At 43.6% G+C, this 19,643-nt stretch overlaps 1 protein-coding gene across 1 annotated transcript in view; it reads left to right on the top strand.

Annotated features, from left to right (window-relative positions):
* The window catches only part of LOC309559173 (acyl-coenzyme A synthetase ACSM3, mitochondrial-like), a 65,431-nt gene extending 48,046 nt beyond the window's left edge, over window positions 1-17,385 (top strand). Inside the window, exons 9-13 of the mRNA XM_082262320.1 lie at window positions 4,013-4,114; window positions 8,414-8,541; window positions 10,894-10,993; window positions 11,608-11,727; window positions 17,160-17,385. Of these exons, the coding sequence (XP_082118446.1) occupies window positions 4,013-4,114; window positions 8,414-8,541; window positions 10,894-10,993; window positions 11,608-11,727; window positions 17,160-17,246 (537 nt within the window). The 3' untranslated portion in view covers window positions 17,247-17,385. The remainder of the gene's footprint in view (window positions 1-4,012; window positions 4,115-8,413; window positions 8,542-10,893; window positions 10,994-11,607; window positions 11,728-17,159) is intronic.
* The last annotated feature ends 2,258 nt before the right edge of the window (window positions 17,386-19,643 follow it).

Raw genomic sequence — 19,643 nt, 5'->3', positions numbered from 1 at the left:
TACAGTGCCTTGCGAAAGTATTCGGCCCCCTTGAAACTTTGCGACCTTTTGCCACATTTCAGGCTTCAAACATAAAGATATAAAACTAATTTTTTGTGAAGAATCAACAACAAGTGGGACACAATCATGAAGTGGAACGAAATTTATTGAATATTTCAGACTTTAACAAATAAAAAACTGAAAAATTTGGCGTGCAAAATTATTCAGCCCCCTTAAGTTAATACTTTGTAGCACCCCCTTTTGCTGCGATTACAGCCGTAAGTCGCTTGGGGTATGTCTCTATCAGTTTTGCACATCGAGAGACTGAAATATTTGCCCATTCCTCCTTGCAAAACAGCTCGAGCTCAGTGAGGTTGGATGGAGAGCGTTTGTGAACAGCAGTTTTCAGCTCTTTCCACAGATTCTCGATTGGATTCAGGTCTGGACTTTGCCATTCTAACACCTGGATATGTTTATTTGTGAACCATTCCATTGTAGATTTTGCTTTGTTTTGGATCATTGTCTTGTTGGAAGACAAATCTCCGTCCCAGTCTCAGGTCTTTTGCAGACTCCATCAGGTTTTCTTCCAGAGTGGTCCTGTATTTGGCTCCATCCATCTTCCCTGTCCCTGCTGAAGAAAAGCAGGCCCAAACCATGATGCTGCTACCACCATGTTTGACAGTGGGGATGGTGTGTTCAGGGTGATGAGCTGTGTTACTTTTACGTCAAACATAACGTTTTGCATTGTTGCCAAAAAGTTTGATTTTGGTTTCATCTGATCAGAGCACCTTCTTCCACGTTTGGTGTGTCTCCCATGTGGCTTGTGGCAAACATTAAACAACACTTTTTATGGATATCTTTAAGAAATGGCTTTCTTCTTGCCACTCTTCCATAAAGGCCAGATTTATGCAGTATACGACTGATTGTTGTCCTATGGACAGAGTCTCCCACCTCAGCTGTAGATCTCTGCAGTTCATCCAGAGTGATCATGGGCCTCTTGGCTGCATCTCTGATCAGTCTTCTCCTTGTATGAGCTGAAAGTTTAGAGGGACGGCCAGGTCTTCGTAGATTTGCAGTGGTCTGATATTCCTTTAATTTCAATATTATCGCTTGCACAGTGCTCCTTGGGATGTTTAAAGCTTGGGAAATCTTTTTGTATCCAAATCCGGCTTTAAACTTCTCCACAACAGTATCTTGGACCTGCCTGGTGTGTTCCTTGTTCTTCATGATGCTCTCTGCGCTTTAAACGGACCTCTGAGAATATCACAGTGCAGGTGCATTTATACGGAGACTTGATTACACACAGGTGGATTCTATTTATCATCATTAGTCATTTAGGTCAACATTGGATCATTCATAGATCCTCACTGAACTTCTGGAGAGAGTTTGCTGCACTGAAAGTAAAGGGGCTGAATAATTTTGCACGTCCAATTTTTCAGTTTTTTATTTGTTAAAAAAGTTTGAAATATCCAATAAATTTCATTCCACTTCATGATTGTGTCCCACTTGTTGTTGATTCTTCACAAAAAATTATCGTTTTATAGCTTTGTGTTTGAAGCCTGAAATGTGGCAAAAGGTTGCAAAGTTCAAGGGGGTCAAATACTTTCGCAAGGCACTGTATATATATATATATATATATATATATATATATCTTCGATTCCTTTTGAAGATGTTTTAAAAAAACAGATTATGTAAAAAGTACAATTATCCTTTGATGTCCTTCCTCACACTGGAAGTAACACATCTATCCTCAACTTTCCTCAAATAATGGGGCCTATATAATGCCACGAAGCTTTTTGTTGAACATCTTCACTGCCAGGTTCTGCTCTTCCCATGCATGTATAGTGTAATCTCCATTGATCTGAATGGAAAGCCCATATTCTGAAGAAGTACAGAGGAATACAAACTGTCTATTGAAATAAATGGAGATCTTTGTATTCATATATCCACAGTGTAAGTCCACTAAAAGTGGACATTTTAAACCAACCATAGGGTAGAGGGTATGTTGCAACATTCCTAATAGCAATGTAATCTCACCCTTTACACTTCCATACATTCAGCTGGGGTTTGATGAAGAGTCAACAGTTTCCATGTTTCCTCACTGAATGAAGGCTAGTAGCCATTTTTTGATGGGGAGTGCCTTTGTTATACCACTGTGGTGCTCTTAACACTAAAGCCCCGTACACACGCACAGATTGTTGGCCGTAAATTGTCGGCCAACGTCCGATCTGCCGATTGTAGGCTTGTTAGTATGATGCTTCCGACAACCAACTGCGAATTTTCGGCCGAAAAAAATCTGGTGTGCGTGCTATAAAATTTTTGTTGGCCAACAACAGAACGGCCGATTGTTCCTCAGTCAGTACAGATTTCGGCAGACAAAAATCAGATGAGCAAGACTGGGCATGCTCAGAGAAGAAAAAACACACGGAAAGTCAACCATCACATGACATCACTTCTGAAGTTGGTTTTTGTTGGCCAACAAAAGTCCAGTGCAAGTCTAGAGCACATTTAAACCAACAAACAACACTGGGCAAAAGACGGCCGATCGGTTGGCCAACAATCTGTGCGTGTGTACGGGGCTTTAGTGAACAAACTGTTCATATTAACAGCTTTTAAAGCATTGTCACAGTAAAAGCATTTACCCTTAAAAAAAAGGATCCTGTTCCCTTAAAGTGGAGTTCCACCCATTTTTGGAACTTTAGATCTTTGTAATCCCCTTTAAAATGGCTTTTACCAATGGAAACTTTTTTTTTTTTTTTTTGCTAGTAAATACCTTAATTTCGGATTTATTCCTCCTCTCCTCACTTCCTGGTCCGATCGGCGATGACGTCATTCGGCGATCCGCAGTGTCTGCTGGGATGTATTCTATTCCAGAAATCTCAGTAGCTGTATCTGTACTGAGCCGTGCCTGCCCCGCCTCCGCCCCGCCTCCTCTCAATGAATTGCATTGTATGAATGTATTAAGGCTGTTCTCTGCCCAGCCTCCGCCCCGCCTCCTCTCAATACAACTCAATGAGAGGAGGCGGGGTGGAGGCGGGGCAGAGAACGGCCTTAATACATTCATACAATGCAACTGAATGAGAGGAGGCGGGGCGGAGGCGGGGCAGGCACGGCTCAGTACAGATACAGCTACTGAGATTTCTGGAATAGAATACATCCCAGCAGACACTGCGGATCGCCGAATGACGTCATCGCCGATCGGACCAGGAAGTGAGGAGAGGAGGAATAAAGCCGAAATTAAGGTATTTACTAGCAAAAAAAAAAAAAAAAAGTTTCCATTGGTAAAAGCCATTTTAAAGGGGATTACAAAGATCTATGTATTCCAACCTATTAAAAATGGGTGGAACTCCGCTTTAAAGCATGTTATACAGCACAGTGCTTGAGCTGTGTAATTTTGCCCCCTGTAACACGTTAAAAAAACCTGGCTGATCCTACCAGTTTCTGCCCTCCGTACACTGACCATGGTTTATCATGGCTGCTGAGCCCTGACACCATGGTGAGTGTACGTGCCTCCATCATCCGCTGCTATCTGCAGCTCTCATCTGTCTCCCTTCCCTCCCTGCCTGTCAGCTCTCACTAGCGCAGCTCTGCCCCCCCTCCCAGCTGCTAAAAAAACAATGTTATCTTTACACCATCCCCTCTGTTAGATTAAAACCTGTGTCCTAGTGTCTGTGCTTTATTTAAAAAAAAAAAGCTGATTTCAACCTGTTTTCACAGCGCCTATCGGCGCTCACGTGACTCCCGACTTTCTTCTCCTTTCCTCCCGGCTGACATCAGAGGATGTTCTCGGCTCCGCCCGCTAGAGATGTCAGATGTGGGGGAGGAGAGAGCCAGGAGTCATGTAAACGCTGATAGGTGCTGTGAAAACAGGTAGAAATCTGCTTTTTTTTTTAATAAAGCACAGGAACTAGGTTACAGGTTGTGATCAAACAGAGGGGATAGTGTAAAGATAACATAGTGGCTTAATAACCACTTTAGGAGAAGCTTAAAATGCAATAACGGTCTTAACTTTTCAGTGTATCTATCATTTTAGATTGTTGATGGCGGTGGCAATATTTTACCAGTAAATCAAGAAGGAGATATTGGAATTCGAATATCACCCAAAAAACCATTTTGTCTCTTTTCGCAATACACGGTGAGAAAGCTTGTTAACAACATTGCATTCATTTTGAATGTTCTCTATGAAAATCTAAAGAATGCATTAAGTTAGAGCTTTATATAAAGTAATAATCTCCAGTAGGGTTGAGCTCAGGTGTGTCTGGATTCTAGTCGTACCGTGCTTAAGCCCACCAACTGAATCAAAGTACCCCATTTTTAGTGGGTCCTACACTATTCATAGAATAAAAGATAAAACCCACTTCTCTTAACCAAGGGAGATTCTTACTCCTTACATAGGAGAAGTGTGCTAGCTGCAGATTCCACTGCTAAAACTATACTATAAAGGGATTCCTCCTATAACTTCATTACTGGTGGACACTGATAATGAAGTACTGGTATGGGAGAGTGGGATGCTTCACCCAAGTAGTCTGGTCAGGAATCAATATGTAACAACACAAACAAAAATTATATTTTTCACATTCTTTTATATGAAATTCTCAAAAAAAATGTAAAAATCAAATTTTTTTAAAATTTTTAGGCCAGTTTGTTTTCTGCTACATATTTTTGGTAAAAAAAAAATCGCAATAAGTGTATTTTGATTGGTTTGCGAAAAAGTTATTACGTTTACTAAATAAGGGAAAGATTTATGTCATTTTTGTTTTCTTTAGTAGTAATGGTGGCGATCTGAGATTTTTTGCGGGACTGCGACATTGCGGCGGACAGATCGGACCCCTAACTGACATTTTTGACACTTTTGGGGGTACCAGTGACATTACTACAGTAATCAGTGCTAAAAATATGCACTGTTACTGTGATAATGACACTGGCAGGAAAGGGGTTAACAGTATTGGTGATCAAGGTGTTAAATGTGACCCTAGGGGCGTGGCTTGTGAACTCATCACAGAGACATGTGATCCTATATAGCAGGATCACATGACATCTGTGATCACTTCAGGGAGAAGTAAGGACGGCTGTGTTTACATCAGCCGTCCGTCCTTCTCTGTCAGCGGCGGGAGATCGCCGGTGTGAGGCGGCTCCGCTCCTCCCAGGCGAGCGCCTTAATTGTACGGGACTTTGCCTGGGAGAGCCAGCCTGCCGCAGTACATCTGCGGTGGCTGGACGTAAAGTGGTTAAGGTGTGTCCCCCTCCAAACCCTTTTGTTTGTTCCATATTGAGTCCTGACCAGAGCCCCCCCACTTTCCCACACCAGTACTTCATTATCAGTGTCCACCAGTACGTAGTTATAAGAGAAGTCCCTTTATAGTGCAGTTTTGTTTGTTTTTTTTAACAGAAACGTTTTTATTGATTTCCAAACAAGGTTACAGTGCCGTGCTCACAACAAGCAAACACACAAGCAAAATTCAGGGTACAAGGCAACAGAACAGTGTATGAAGTACAAATACAAAGACATCAAGAAGGTAACCAGCAAAGAAAGTGGCAAAACAGTATCAGTGCATGATCTCAGCAACATAAAGAGTGTAAGGCACAATAGCCGTCTGGGGCCGTGGTCAGAACACAAGAAATCTCCGAGAAGGAGGAGCCAAAGGAAAGTGGCAAAAGAGAAAGGCAGTGGGGAACAGCTTCAGTAAGAGGTCAGGAAGGCGGGAGGCAGAGAGGACTAAAAAGGAAAGAGCAGAAGAAGACAGGGCATTACACCATAAGCCCGAGCCCACCCACAGGCCCCAAACCTTGTCAAATTTCTGGGGGCAACCCCTACTCATATAGGTAAGTTTGTATAATGGTAAGACCGAGTCAACCAGGGTCTTCCAGCGGGAAAGCAGAGGGGGGATCAGCCGACTTCCAGTGTATCGGTATAGTTTTCCTGGCATAAAACATAAGGTGGAACACAAATAATTGCATATGGACCCTAGGAGAGACAAAGTCACATAGACCCAGCAGCATAACTCGGGGGTCAGAGACCATAGAGGGGACACCCACTCCCTTGATTTCAGTGACCACCCCCTGCCAGAAAGTCTGGACAACAGGACAGGACCACACCATGTGCAAAAATGTACCAACCTGGCCGCAACCCCGGGGACATGCATCTGAGCTACCAGGATAGAGCCTAGCAACCCTCTGAGGGGTATAGTAGGCCCTATGGAGGAACTTAATTTGAATAAAATGGTCCTTGCCCGTGATCATCCTAGACACAAAATATCCCAACCCCTCCTCCCAGGTCTCCTCAACGAGTGAAGGGATGTCCTCTCTCCATTGAGCAAATAAACGGGGGCAAGAGCCTTCCAGCTTGCACGCTATCCTAAGGTGCACCGAAGAAAGTATACAGTCAGCACGCCTAGTAGTCAGGAAGCGCTCTACAGAGTTGGGGGCCAACGTGATAGCTCGAGGTTATTGGGACTGCAACACGTGTTTCAGCTGCAAGTATCAGAACAGCATAAAAGAGGGGAGAGCAAATTTAGAATGGAGCGTCGGAAAGGGGAGCAGGTCTCCAGCAGACATCGCCGGCTATAGATTGGTAATCCCGAACCGGTTCCACAGCCTCGGGTCCGGGATAGACCGGAGATGCTGCAGCCTGGGGTTCCCCCAAAGCGGGGTATGCGGGGAGACAGTGTCAGGGTCACCGACCACAACTGACATCTGTCCCCAAACTCGAACCGTAGTCCGCATCGGTACGGTCAGCAATTGGTAAACTCCAGGACCACGATACACCAGGTTACTGAGGGCCGTGTAGGAACCCAATATCGCCGCCTCAAGACCCACAGCTGGATTATCCCTCGGTTGCGCGAACCACCACCGCACCGTGACCAACACCGCCGCCCAATAATAATGACGAAAATTAGGCCACGCCAACCCTCCCCGGGACAATGGGAGCTGCAGGTTAGACCTCTCAATCCTAGGGGTCGAGCCCGCCCAAATGAAATCCACCAACGTTCGGTCTAGTCTAAGGAAAAGGGCGTTCGGTATATGGACCGAGGTATTACAGAAAACATACAGGAATTTGGGGAGAAAGATCATTTTGATGAGGTTGATCCTACCTACCGGCGTCAGAGGCAAAGATCTCCAAGTCTGGCAGCAGGTAACCAGCTGCTGCAGGATGGGAACAACGTTATCATCCAGGTATCTAGTAAGGTCCCTCTGAACCTCAATGCCCAGATAGCGGAATTTCGTGACCCACCGCAAGGGCAAAGAGGGGGAGGCAGGAGAGGGGGCTGCTGATGAGAACAAACGACTTGTCCCAGTTGATATGCTCACCAGAGAACGAATCAAACCAGTCGAAGATTTGCAGTGCCAGCTCCAAGGAACCCGCCGCGTCAGGGAGGTACAGGAGGGCATCGTCAGCGTACAAGGAGATCCGCTCGACCAGAGGGCCCACCTGCAACCCACCCAAGGCGGGGGTGGACCTCAGGAGAATGGCCAAGGGCTCCACAGCCAGAGCAAAGAGGCCCGGGGATAACGGGCAACCCTGTCTAGTCCCTCGATGAAGGGAAAAACGAGGTAAGAGAGTGCTATTGGTACGAACCCTAGCCGTAGGGGCAGCGTACAGTAGCCGCAACCAGGAAATAAATTTAGGCCCAATTCCAAACCGACTCCATACCTCCCAAAGATAACCCCACTCCACCGAGTCAAAGGCCTTCTCCGCATCAAATGAGGCCACCACACCACCCGAGCCAAACTCCGCCGTGTAAGAGAGGGGAGTATAAAGTCGTCACACATTAATGTCCGTCCCCTTACCCTGCATGAATCCTGTCTGATCACCATGTATCAGGGATAGAATAACAGAGTTAACTTTATAGTGCAGTTTAAGCAGCGGAATCTGCAGCTAGCACACTTCTCCCAGGTAAGGAGTAAGTATCTCCCTTAGTTAAGAGAAGTGGGATTTACCTTTCATTCTATGAATAGTGTAGGATCCACTGAAAATGGGGTACATTGGCGCAGTGGTGGGCTTAAGCACTGTATGGCCATATGGGGTGACTAAATCCCCATATTTACTTATTAAGATCAGGTGTTTTTAAGTAGCCTTGTAAGATTTGAAAGTAACCTTTTGTTTGTATGTGTGCGCTGTTCTCTGTGGATCCATTTGGATTCTAGTCTGAACCCACCTCGGCGAGGCCATAAGGAAGCTATCATCTGTATGGGCCAGGCATGTGTCTGAGGCAATCCCCACTCTACAGCCCCACCTATAAAAGGGGAATGTGTACATGCAGCTGTGGGCAGTAAATGCCTTGGCTACTTATGACTGGCCCGGTACAGTGACAGCTTCCTGGCAGGCTTGCTCAAGTGGGTTTGGACTAGGACCTGAACACACCTGAGCTCATCCCTAATGTCCAGTCTGAGCACTATGCAAAAGCTATTATGATAAGATGTTCAATGTCAATAGGGTGACCCGGAAAAAACAGCTTCAACACAAAGGGGAGACTTTTACCTTACTGGAGACAGAGCCATAAAAGATGAAGATGGCTATTTCTGGTTTGTTGGACGATCGGATGATGTTATCTTGTCCTCTGGGTAAATATAATTTTCAAATGGATAAAAATGATGTCGATCTTTTACATCATTATTTTGATCACTATAAACAGTAGATCTTAATGCCTGAAGTTAAAACAAATCTTAATGCCTAAACGCAGTTTTGGAACTTTAGCATGTGTTCGTAAGGCCTCATGCACACGGGGCATTAGAAAAAACGTGCTGCAAAACTAGTTCTGACGCCGGAAAAAGCAGCTGTAAAAACGTGCTTTCAGTAGCTTTTTGCATTGGCGTTATTGCACGTTTGGCCACGTCCCTTTTAGCAGCTTTTTTTTTTGCCTCCATTCAAAATCAATGGATCCCTATGGGAGCCTATTGATTTGAATGGAGGGCGCATCGCAAGTCCAACCAGGATGATCCGACTTGCGGTGTGAGAATCTTGAGGGGGAACTCCACCCTAAAATGGGAAAAAAAACGGCGTGGGGTTCCCCCCAGGGTCCAAACCAGGCCCTTCGAGTATGGTGCGGATTTAGAGGGGAGCCCCACGCCAGAAAAAACTGCATGGGGCTCCCCCCCAAATCCATACCAGACCCTTATCCGAGCATGCAGCCCGGTAGGGCAGGAAGGGGGGGGGAAACGAGCGAGCGGCCCCAACCCCCCCCCGGACCATACCAGGCCACATGCCCTCAACATGGGGGGGTGTTGGTGCTTTGGAGCTCTGCACCCCCCACCCCAAAGCACCTTGCCCCCATGTTGATGAGGACAAGGGCCTCTTCCCCACAACCCTGGCCGGTGGTTGTGGGGTACTGCGGGCAGGGGGCTTCTCAGTATCTGGAAGCCCCTTTTAACAAGGGGGCCCCCCAGATCCCGGACCCCCTCCCTATGTGAATGGGTATGGGGTACACTGTACCCCTACCCATTCACCCCATAAAAGGCAGTGTATGTAAATAATGACAGGAGACGTTTTGGAAAGTTTATTTAAAATCTCCATCCAGTCTTCTCCCCCTTCGCTCTTCTGCTCTTTTGCCCTTGGCTCTTCTTCTTTCCCCGGTCCTCCTCAGACGATGTCTCCGGTGATGATGCCGGTCTCCGGTCTCTGCAGCTTGTTATATAGCCATTGTGGGCTTGGCCTCCAGATGACGTCATCAGGAGACCCATCCCCTTATGTCACAGACGACTAGGGTTGTGGGGGAAGAGGCCCTTGTCCTCATCAACATGGGGGCAAGGTGCTTTGGGGTGGGGGGTGCAGAGCCCCCCTGCCCCCAAACCCCTCATGTTGAGGGTGTGTGGCCTGATATGGTCCAGGGGGGGTGGGGCTGCTCCTCTCTTGTCCCCTCCCCTTTCCTGGCCTTCCGGGATGCATGCTCGAATAAGGGTTTGGTATGGATTCTGGGGGGACCCCACGCCGTTTTTTTTGGCGTGGGGCTACCCTCAAATTCCATACCAGACCCAAAGGGCCTGGTTGGAACCTGGGGGGACCCCCACGCCGTTTATTTCCCATTTTGGTGTGGAGTTCCCCCTCAAGATTCTCATAGCGCAAGTCGCACTGCAAGTCTGATCATCCTGATCCGACTTGCGATGCGCCCTCCATTCAAATCAATAGGCTCCCATAGGAAACCATTGATTTTGAATGGAAGAAAAAAAAACATATAACGTGGCTTAATGCACGGTAAGCAATGTTATAGCAACGTTCTTCAGCCTTTAGTAGCATCAGACGTTTTTACAGCTGTAACGCTGGTCTTCAGAATGCGCAGGCTGTGGGTTCTTTTTGCAGCTTAAAAACGCCTAGGCCACTTACAGCTCAAAAACGTCTGTGTGTGCATGAGACCATAGAATAACATGGAGGGGCGTTTTTAAGCTGCAAAAAAAAAAAAAAAACACCTGACGCTACTTACAGCGGCTGTAAAAACGCCCCATGTGCATGAGGCCTAAAGCTGTATATCTCATCACAACTATTTAGTGTATTTAACCATATATTTGGTAGTAAATGTTAATGGATATCTCCTTTTTTATTTTCAAAGTAAAATTGGCACACAATAGTACAAAAAAAAAAGTTTTTAAACATTAGCTGTATATTTATTGCCATCACAATGACCTACCCCCAAAATAAATTCTACTGCGCCTGACAGTAAAGGCAATGCCCTATGTGTGTAAATTATTTATTGTTTATATACTTGAAACTGGGCCAAGAAACAATTAGAAAAGAAAATGGAAAAGATGGCTCTGTTAGAAAAGTTGTTAAACTAACTCCAGCCAAAACCTTTGTTTCTAGTTTTTGATAGCTAGGAGCAGGGTTCCATCATCTGTTGAATTTATTTTTCGTTCTCTGTGCCCTCATTGGGGAGCTAACTCTGAATGAGATTATGATTAAATAGTTCTATTTCTGTTATTTAGGTATCGCATTGGCCCATTTGAAATAGAAAGTGCTCTGATAGAACATCCTGCTGTTGCTGAATCTGCAGTGGTCAGCAGTCCAGACCCAGTCAGAGGAGAGGTATATGACAATACTTTCACAATGTACTAATATTATTCACCTTTATATTAATGTTGATCTTCATCCGTTTACAAAACCTGCACTATTTTCAGACACGGAAAAAAAAAAGTTGTACTACTTGGATTGCCTAAAAGTTCATTGATTAAAGAGACCCTGTCACAAGACTGAGCAGATTTTCATTTGTAAATATAATAGTGCTTTACTTGTACTTACCATTGGCCTCTCTGAGCAATGATTTTATTAACTTCGAGCAGAGTTAGAGGAAGATGAACAATTAGAAAATCAGATACTTCCGGGTGTGCCGATTAACTTCTCTCTGACTACCCTGTTCTTGCCCCCTACCCCCTCTGTCCCCTACGTCAGATATAAATTGATAGTGCTAAAGCAGGAGAACTGCTCCTGAACACTTCCTCAATGTAAACGAATAGCACTGAGGATGTGTTTAGGAATCGCTCTCCTGCACACAGCCTCAACCCCCTATGTGTATATTTGCTGAGGCTGTTTTCAGAGGTTATATTACATTTCATTTACCCATTTTCTTTTTCGAACAGCATAACATTTTGTGCATTAAAAGAGTACACAATTACTTCTAAATCTAAATGTTCATCCCACAGGTTGTGAAGGCTTTTGTTGTCCTTTCTCCTACACACAGTGGACAGGATCCAGGGAAAATTATATCAGAATTACAGGAACATGTCAAGAAGGTGACTGCTCCCTACAAGTATCCAAGAAAGGTAACATATACAATGCAAAGGGCCAATTCACCCAGAACTAATATTTCACTGCTTGCTAGATGCTGGAGTGTTAAACCCACAATTATTGTTGTACTTTTTATTTTATACTATAGAGCAGGGATCCTCAAACTACCTCCAGCTGTTTTGGAACTACACATCCCATGAGGCATTGTAAAACTCTGACATTCACAGACATGACTAAGCATGAAGGAAATTGTAGTTCCTGAACAACTGGAGGGCCATAGTTTGAAGACCCCTGATATAGAGAATGCAACAGGATGTGCTGTATCACCCAACACTCAAATTACACTGCTAAAAAAAAATTAAAGGGACACTTTAAGAGTATAGCATTGTGTCAATTCAACTCCTGGTATATTGATCTGGTCAGGTAAGTAGCAGAGGGGGTTGTTAATCGATTTCTGCTGCTTTTGTGTTAATGAAATTAACATGTGCACTAGATTGGCAACAATGAGACAAACTCCAAAAACAAAATGGTTTTACAGGTGGAGGCAACTGAAATTTTTGTTTCCCTACTCATCTTTACTGACGGTTTTCACTAGTTTTGCATTTGGCTAGGGTCAGTGTCACTACTACTGGTAGCATGAGGTGATACCTATAGAGGTTGCACACGCATTCCAACTCCTCCCAGGATGGCACATCAATACGTGCCATTGCAGAAGATTTGCTGTCTCTCCCACCACTGTCTCAGGAGCATGGAGGAGATTCTAGGAGAGCTGTACAGGGCCAAAGAAGGTCCTTAACCCATCAGCAGGATCGGTATCTGCTTCTTTGTGCAAGGAAGAAGGGGATGAACACTGCCAGAGCCCTACAAAATGACCTCCAGCAGGCCACTGGTGTGAACGTCTCTGCCCAAACAATCAGAAAACATACTTCATGAGGACGAACTGAGCTCCACAGGGCCAAATGTCCTCTAGTGGGCCCTGTGGAGCTCATTTGGCATTTGCCATTGAACACCAGATTGGACAGGTCTGCCACTTGTACCCTGTGCTTTTCACAGATGAGAGCAGGTTCACCCGGAACAGATGTGACAGACGTAAAAGGGTCTGGAGAACGTTATGCTGCCTGTAACATTGTTCAGCATGACCAGTTTGGTAGTGGGTCAGTGATGGTCTGGGGAGGCATACAAATGGAGGGACGCAAAGACCTCAACAGGCCAGACAATGGCACCCTGACTGCCATTCGGTATGAAATCCTTGGACCCATTGTCAGACCCTACGCTGGTGCAGTGGGTAATGGGTTCCTCCTGGTGCATGACATTGCCCGGCTTCATGTGGCAAGAGTATGCAATCAGTTCCTGGAGGATGAAGGAATTATAACCACTGAATGGCCCAACCCTCGCCAGACGTAAATCCTACAGAACAACTCTCAGACATTTTGTTTTGGTCCATCTGACGCCACCAGGTTGCACCTCGGTCTGTTCAGGAGCTCAGTGATGCCCTGGTCCAGATCTGAGAGGAAATAGCCCATCATCTCAAAAGGAGACAGGCATTCATAGAAGCACGTGGGGGGGCCATACAAACTGAGTTCATTGCAGCAACTCAAAATGATAATTTCAGCAAAATGGACTAGCCTTTTGCATAATTTTTTCACTTTGATTTTTGGGGTGCCCTCTATAAGTTGAGAAATTTCATTTCCATTAAACGATGTGGCATCCCTTTATTCCTAACACATTACCCAGTCCATATCAGTATAGATATCCAGCATATTTTCCCCCCATTTAGATCTGATGTGTTTTCAACGCGTTCCTTTAATTTTTTTTGAGCAGTGTATAACACTAGGTAAATTTACAATATGCTGTAAAATTACACTTTTTTCCCTGATTTTATATAGGAGTAATCCAGAGGTTTATGATTACTGCATGGAATGAATAGTGTCATTTGCATCAGATGCCCATGTGATGAGAAATCATAGTAACTTTGTTCAAAGTTAGGTGCTCCAAGCTGGTGGCCATTTTTTTCACATTCAGTTCTGTACTCAGTCTAGTTCCAGACATACCCTCTTAACCACTTAAGCCCCGGAAGATTTTACCCCCTTCCTGACCAGGGTTTTTTCTGCGATTCGGCACTGCGTGACTTTAATGGAGAATTGCGCGGCCGTGCAACGCTGTACCTAAACTAATTTGACGCCCTTTTTTCCCACAAATAGAGCTTTCTTTTGGTGGTATTTGATCACCTGTGCGATTTTTTGATCATGCGCTATAATCAAAAAAAGAGCGACAATTTTGCAAAAATAACTATTTTTCACATTTTTTTTATATGAAATTCCCCAAAAAATGTAAAAATCAAATTTTTTTAACATTTTTGGTCAACTTGTTTTCTGCTACATATGCATGGTAAAAAAAAAAAAAATCACAATAAGCGTATTTTGATTGGTTTGCGCAAAAGTTATTGCGTTTACTAACTAAGGGAAAGATTTTTGTCATTTTTGGTTTTTTTTTTAACGAGTAATGGCGGCGATCTGCGATTTTTTTTGCGGGACTGCGACATTGCGGCGGACAGATCGGACCCTTGACTGACATTTTTGGGGGTACCAGTGACATTACTACAGTAATCAGTGCTATAAATATGCACTGTTACTGTAAAAATGACACTGGCAGGGAAGGGGGTTCACTTTATTGGGGAAGGAGGGGTTAAGTATGTCCCGAGGGGCGTGTTTCTAACTGTGATTGGATATGGCTACTGGTGTAAGAACAGAGATCAACGGTCCTAAATAGTAGAACCGTGTGATCTCCATTTTTACACAGGGGAGAATGACAGGCGACTTGTTTACATTAGCTGTCTGCCTTTCTCCCTTCACAGCGAACGATCGCGAGTGACCTGCGGACATCGGGTCCGCCGGTCACACGCACTGACTTGTTAGGGAACTAGCCGGGCGTGCGCATGCTCGCCCGCTATTGACTCACAAGCAAGTGACAGGCTAGCGACGTACCCATACGTCACTTTGCCTGGCCGGGGCTGACCGCCGCAGTATATGTACTTGCGGCGGTCGGCAACCGGTTAATGCCGACGGAACGCAAATATGCTTCAGGGGGTCGTACTGGGGTGATGCTTGCAGCTAGAGGCACCACCTTGTTACCGTCGTTTAGAGCCGACAGTCTGCTTTCTTGTAATGACAACCGATGACATCACTTCCAGGTACTGAAGCCTTAAAGGCACTAGATAAAAAAATAGCATTCAAAACAGCCAAACCTGGCATTTTGAATGCTTTTAAGTGCAGTGGAGGGTTTGGGGTCTTTCAGACCCCAGATTCCTCCATAAAGAACACCTGTCACTGCCTATTAAAGTCACAAGGGATGTTTACTTTCCTTGTGACAGCAATAAAAGTGATCAAAAAAAGTTGGTAGTTCGGTCAATAGGTGGTGACAAAGCAGGTCAAAAGGCGGGGTGAAGTAATATTTAAAAAATAGATTTATATTTACTATAGCTCATTCACTGTTAGTTTGTGTGAATGAAATCTAGCTTCAAATTACAAGCTTTACCTTTTAACCGCTTGCCGACTGCCGCAAGTAAATTTACTGCGGCGGTCAGCCCCTGCCAGGCAGAGTGACGTTAATTAACGTCACTAGCCTGGGAGGGTCTGGGGAGCGAGCGCGCGCAGCCGGAGGCGCGCTCCCGCGCGGTCACGGACCCCCCCCCCCCCGCGTGTGACCGGCCGGCCCGATGTCCGCCGCTCACTCGGCGATCGTCGGGGGAGAGGGAGAAAGTCAGGCAGCTAGTGTAAACAAGCTGCCTGTCATTCTCCTCGGTGTTAAAACACTGATCAGACAGATCTACTATGTAGATCTGTTGATCAGTGTCCTTTCACCTCAAGCCACAGCCAATCACAGTAGAAAGCACGCCCCTAGGGACACACGCAGCCCCTCCCTCCCAAATAAAGTTAACCCCTTCACTACCAGTGCATATATATATATATATATATATAGCACTGATTACTGTAGAAATGTCACTAGTAACCCCAAAAGTGTCAAAAATGTCAGTCAAGGGTCCGATCTGTCCACCGCAATGTCGCAGTACCGCAAAAAAAAAAATCGCAGATCGCCGCCATTACGCGTAAAAAAAAAAACAACAACAAAAATGACAAAAATCTTTCCCTTTGTTAGTAAACGCGATAACTTTTGCGCAAACCAATAAATACGCTTTTTGCAATTTTTTTTTACCAAACATAGGTAGGATAAAACAAATTGGCCGAAAATGTTAAAAAATTTTGATTTTTACATTTTTTTGGGGGGGAATTTCATATAAAAAAAAATGTGAAAAATATTGTTATTTTTGCAAAATTTACGCTCTTTTTTTGTTTATAGCGCAAAAAGTAAAAATCGCACAGGTGATCAAATACCACCAAAAGAAAGCTCTGTTTGTGGGAAAAAAAGGACGTCAAATTCGTTTAGGTACAGCGTTGCACGACCGCGCAATTGTCCGTTAAAGTCACGCAGTGCCGAATCGCAAAATACCCCCTGGTCGTTTAGCAGGAAAATCCTCCGGGGCTTAAGTGGTTAATATGAAAATGTGAAAAACATTACATCATCAACAAAACTATACCAAGTGAGGCATCCATTTAAAAGGTTTAATTGAAAACTGGTTGACATCTTTCTCCACAAGAGACTTTATAGTATAACATACATCATAATATGATGATTGCAGCATCTTAATTAAACGTACAGCATACGCCATAGGGTAGAAATACCTTGAGGGATCCAGATTTAGTAAGTGCTTTAAGGCAATGTTTCTCAACTCTAGTCCTCAAGTACCCGCAACAGGTCATTTATTTATTATTTCAGGTACTTGTATAGCGCTGTCAATTTACATATACATTGCACATTCACATCAGTCCCTGCCCTCAAGGAGCTTACAATCTAAGGTCATGTTTTCAGGATTTCCCTCAAATGGCTGTGGTAATTACTAAGACAGTGAAACTGATCAAATCACCTGTGCAAAATATTTGAAAGCCTAAAAACATGAACAGTTGGGGGTACTTGAGGACTGGAATTGAGAAACATTGCTTTAAGGCATAGAATGAATGCGCTGAAGGATCCAGGCATGGTATTATGGGTACATCAATGGATCCATGGACTTTCTTATGAGTGCTTTGAGAGATCCAGACATGGTATTATAAGTACATCAGGGCATCGCTGTACTGAAATGGTATTATGAGTACATAAATGGTTCCAGGGTTGATTTTATCCCTTATAAGTAAAAGTAATTTAGAACAGAAGAGAAAAGTTGTTATACTTTGCATAATGTTGTAATATAACAATGCCTTATAATATGAAGGATAAGTGTGAGGCAATTTATTTATTTTTCCCTTACCCCAGTATATATATATATATATATATATATATAATTCTTACTATGATGCAATGTCTGGTATTTTTTTTAAATAATTGCTTAATTTGTTTTTGTGAATACCGACAGATTGAATTTGTTCAACAACTACCAAAAACAGTCAGTGGGAAGATTCGAAGAAATGAGCTGAGAAACAAAGAATGGGGGAAAGTCTAAAAACCAGTAATTACATTTACAAAGTTTTAATTTTAAAAGCAGACTATAGATTTGCATTTTTCACTTAAGTCATTACCACACAGTATAGGCAAATTGAATGCACTCACATTGCCTTTTCATTTCTTTCAAGTGTTTTGGCTGATTAATAGACCTCCAAACAAAGATTTTTTTCAAAATGAGTTTGATAAATATTTTCTTAGGGTAAATATTTTTATTTATTGTAAAGTATCAATAAAAAAACATTTACAAAGTAGCTTCAGTGTGGTTGCTTGTACAGTATCATACAGCACATAAAGTTATAATACTGCTAATATAAGAATCCTTAGGGCTCTTTCACACGTCCGCTCCGGCACTGTCCGCATATCATCCCGCATGATATACGGACATAATGTAAGTCTATGGGCATTGCGGATGTCAGCGGATGACACCGCTGACATCCGATTTTGCATCCGTTCCGTTTTTTTTAAAACGGAACAAAAATAGGGTTCTGTTCCGTTCCAGAAAAACGGAACAGAACTGAAAGGATGAAAATCGGATGGTCATCCGCTGACATCCGCAATGCCATTGACATACATTATGTCCGTATATATCATCCGCAAAAAAAGCTGAGCTAGGAGGGTGTTATAGTACACCAAGGAAGGATGGTCTATTTCTCTTGACCAATTTCTACCCATATATGCTAACCTGTACAGAGGAAGTGTAGATGTGATGTGGATTTCCAGAATCGTTTTTTTTTTTCACTGAAAAAGGATTTTCCTTTTTGCATAATACAGCAGGTAAAATGTTAGCCACTTTAGAGGACAAGGAAGGTGCTCATCATTTTAGATACTATACCTAGTAATGCCAGAGTTAGATTCATTAGTAAGGTAAGTTGCAGTCTGGCGTTGTTAACTGAGAAGAGCCTTGAGCAATATGCCTGTAGGTATGGACGTGTCCAAGTCTCCTGTAACAATGTTCCAATTTCTGTAGTGCATCTGGACCATGTGTGGGGCAGTTGAGGGTAGATCTATTACAATCTCTTTGTAATGTATTCCCTGTAGGCTTTAAATATGCTAAATTCTTTATTTTCTGGAATTTCAGTTTACTTACTTTGAAGATGAGCAAATTATCTACAGCAGCTGAAGAATACGCAAAATTCGGCTCACTGGTGTGTTAGATGCCTGGTCCCATCCACTGGCCTTCTATGTCAATACAGGACACAGAAGTCCAACATGTTCAGAATTGTTTTAAATGCTGAAGATTCTTCAGCTGTTATAGCTTCTCAAGACAGAAAAAAAAAAAAAAAAATAGAATTCACCATACACTGAAAAGAGATTCTTCATCTGTGTTTGCTAAATGAGCTACTATTTAAAAAACACATATGCTTTTGTATTTATCATTTTTCCTTTGAGCTTCCCCTGACTCCAGGTATATATGTGGTCCCTGTGCCTGCCAGGACCTATGGAGTCCCGCTGGAATCTACACTACATGCAGGCTCCTTCTTACAACTACAGTCTAATGTGCAGCAGTTCCCAAGAGCGACAGAGCAAGAGTCACGCTGACTTGGGAGCCCCATCAATCATGGCTGTTGAGGGGAGGAGAGGCATGGCTTTAGCGCGATGTCCCTTTCGTTCTGCTTGTGTGTAGTGCTGGGAATGGGTGCATGAAGGCTTCTAGTTCTAAAAAAGGAGATAGTGGAGACTCCAGCAAGACCTCAGGTCCCAGGAGGCACCCACATCTCTGGAATCAGGCAGCACAGCCAGGTGGCAGTATGAGGAGGAAGCTCAGAGGAGAGAAATTTTAGAAACACCTAAAGCAAAAACAAACAAATGTCCTGCTGCTGCATGGCCAATGTCCTGAAATAGTACCTGACCACTCACACAAATGCAGTAACTTTGCATGCTAAATATATTCACCCTATTAACGAACAGTCCACTAAAGTGATGCTTCTCGCCTAATGACCTATATTGAAAATTTAAAACAATGAGAAGCTTTTTTCATATATAGGAGGGCTTTTGTATTGTACAAAATATTACGGTACTTAAAAACAATTGTTTCAAGAAAATTGGCAGATGCTGTTGAAGGAAACCTTGAGTGTAAGAATAAAACTTGTCAGACTGTCTCTAGTTTCTATACTTTGAGCCACTTGGCTGGAATGAGCACGCAGGTTAGAAAATTAGAAACTGTTGCAGGTGTTTGCTTAAGCCAGGCACTTAGCATTTTCAGTGGGAGATAAAGTTTAAAGTTTTTCATAGTGTGCAGATAGATTAAAGAGGGGTTTCCTGTTAAAAAATACAATTAAAGAAAAAATAAAGGGTATAGAATAGATACACTTAAGTAGTCTGAATTACTGATCTAAAACAAGAATGCAGACCAGCAAAGGCAGAGAAAAATCTACTTGTCTGCATGCTTGCTTGC

The sequence above is a fragment of the Pelophylax lessonae genome (assembly GCF_965119305.1).
Source record: "Pelophylax lessonae genome assembly, chromosome: 6".
NCBI lineage: Eukaryota > Metazoa > Chordata > Amphibia > Anura > Ranidae > Pelophylax > Pelophylax lessonae.
Note: the sequence above shows the minus strand (reverse complement) of the source record. Positions and strands in the feature narration are given on the sequence as shown.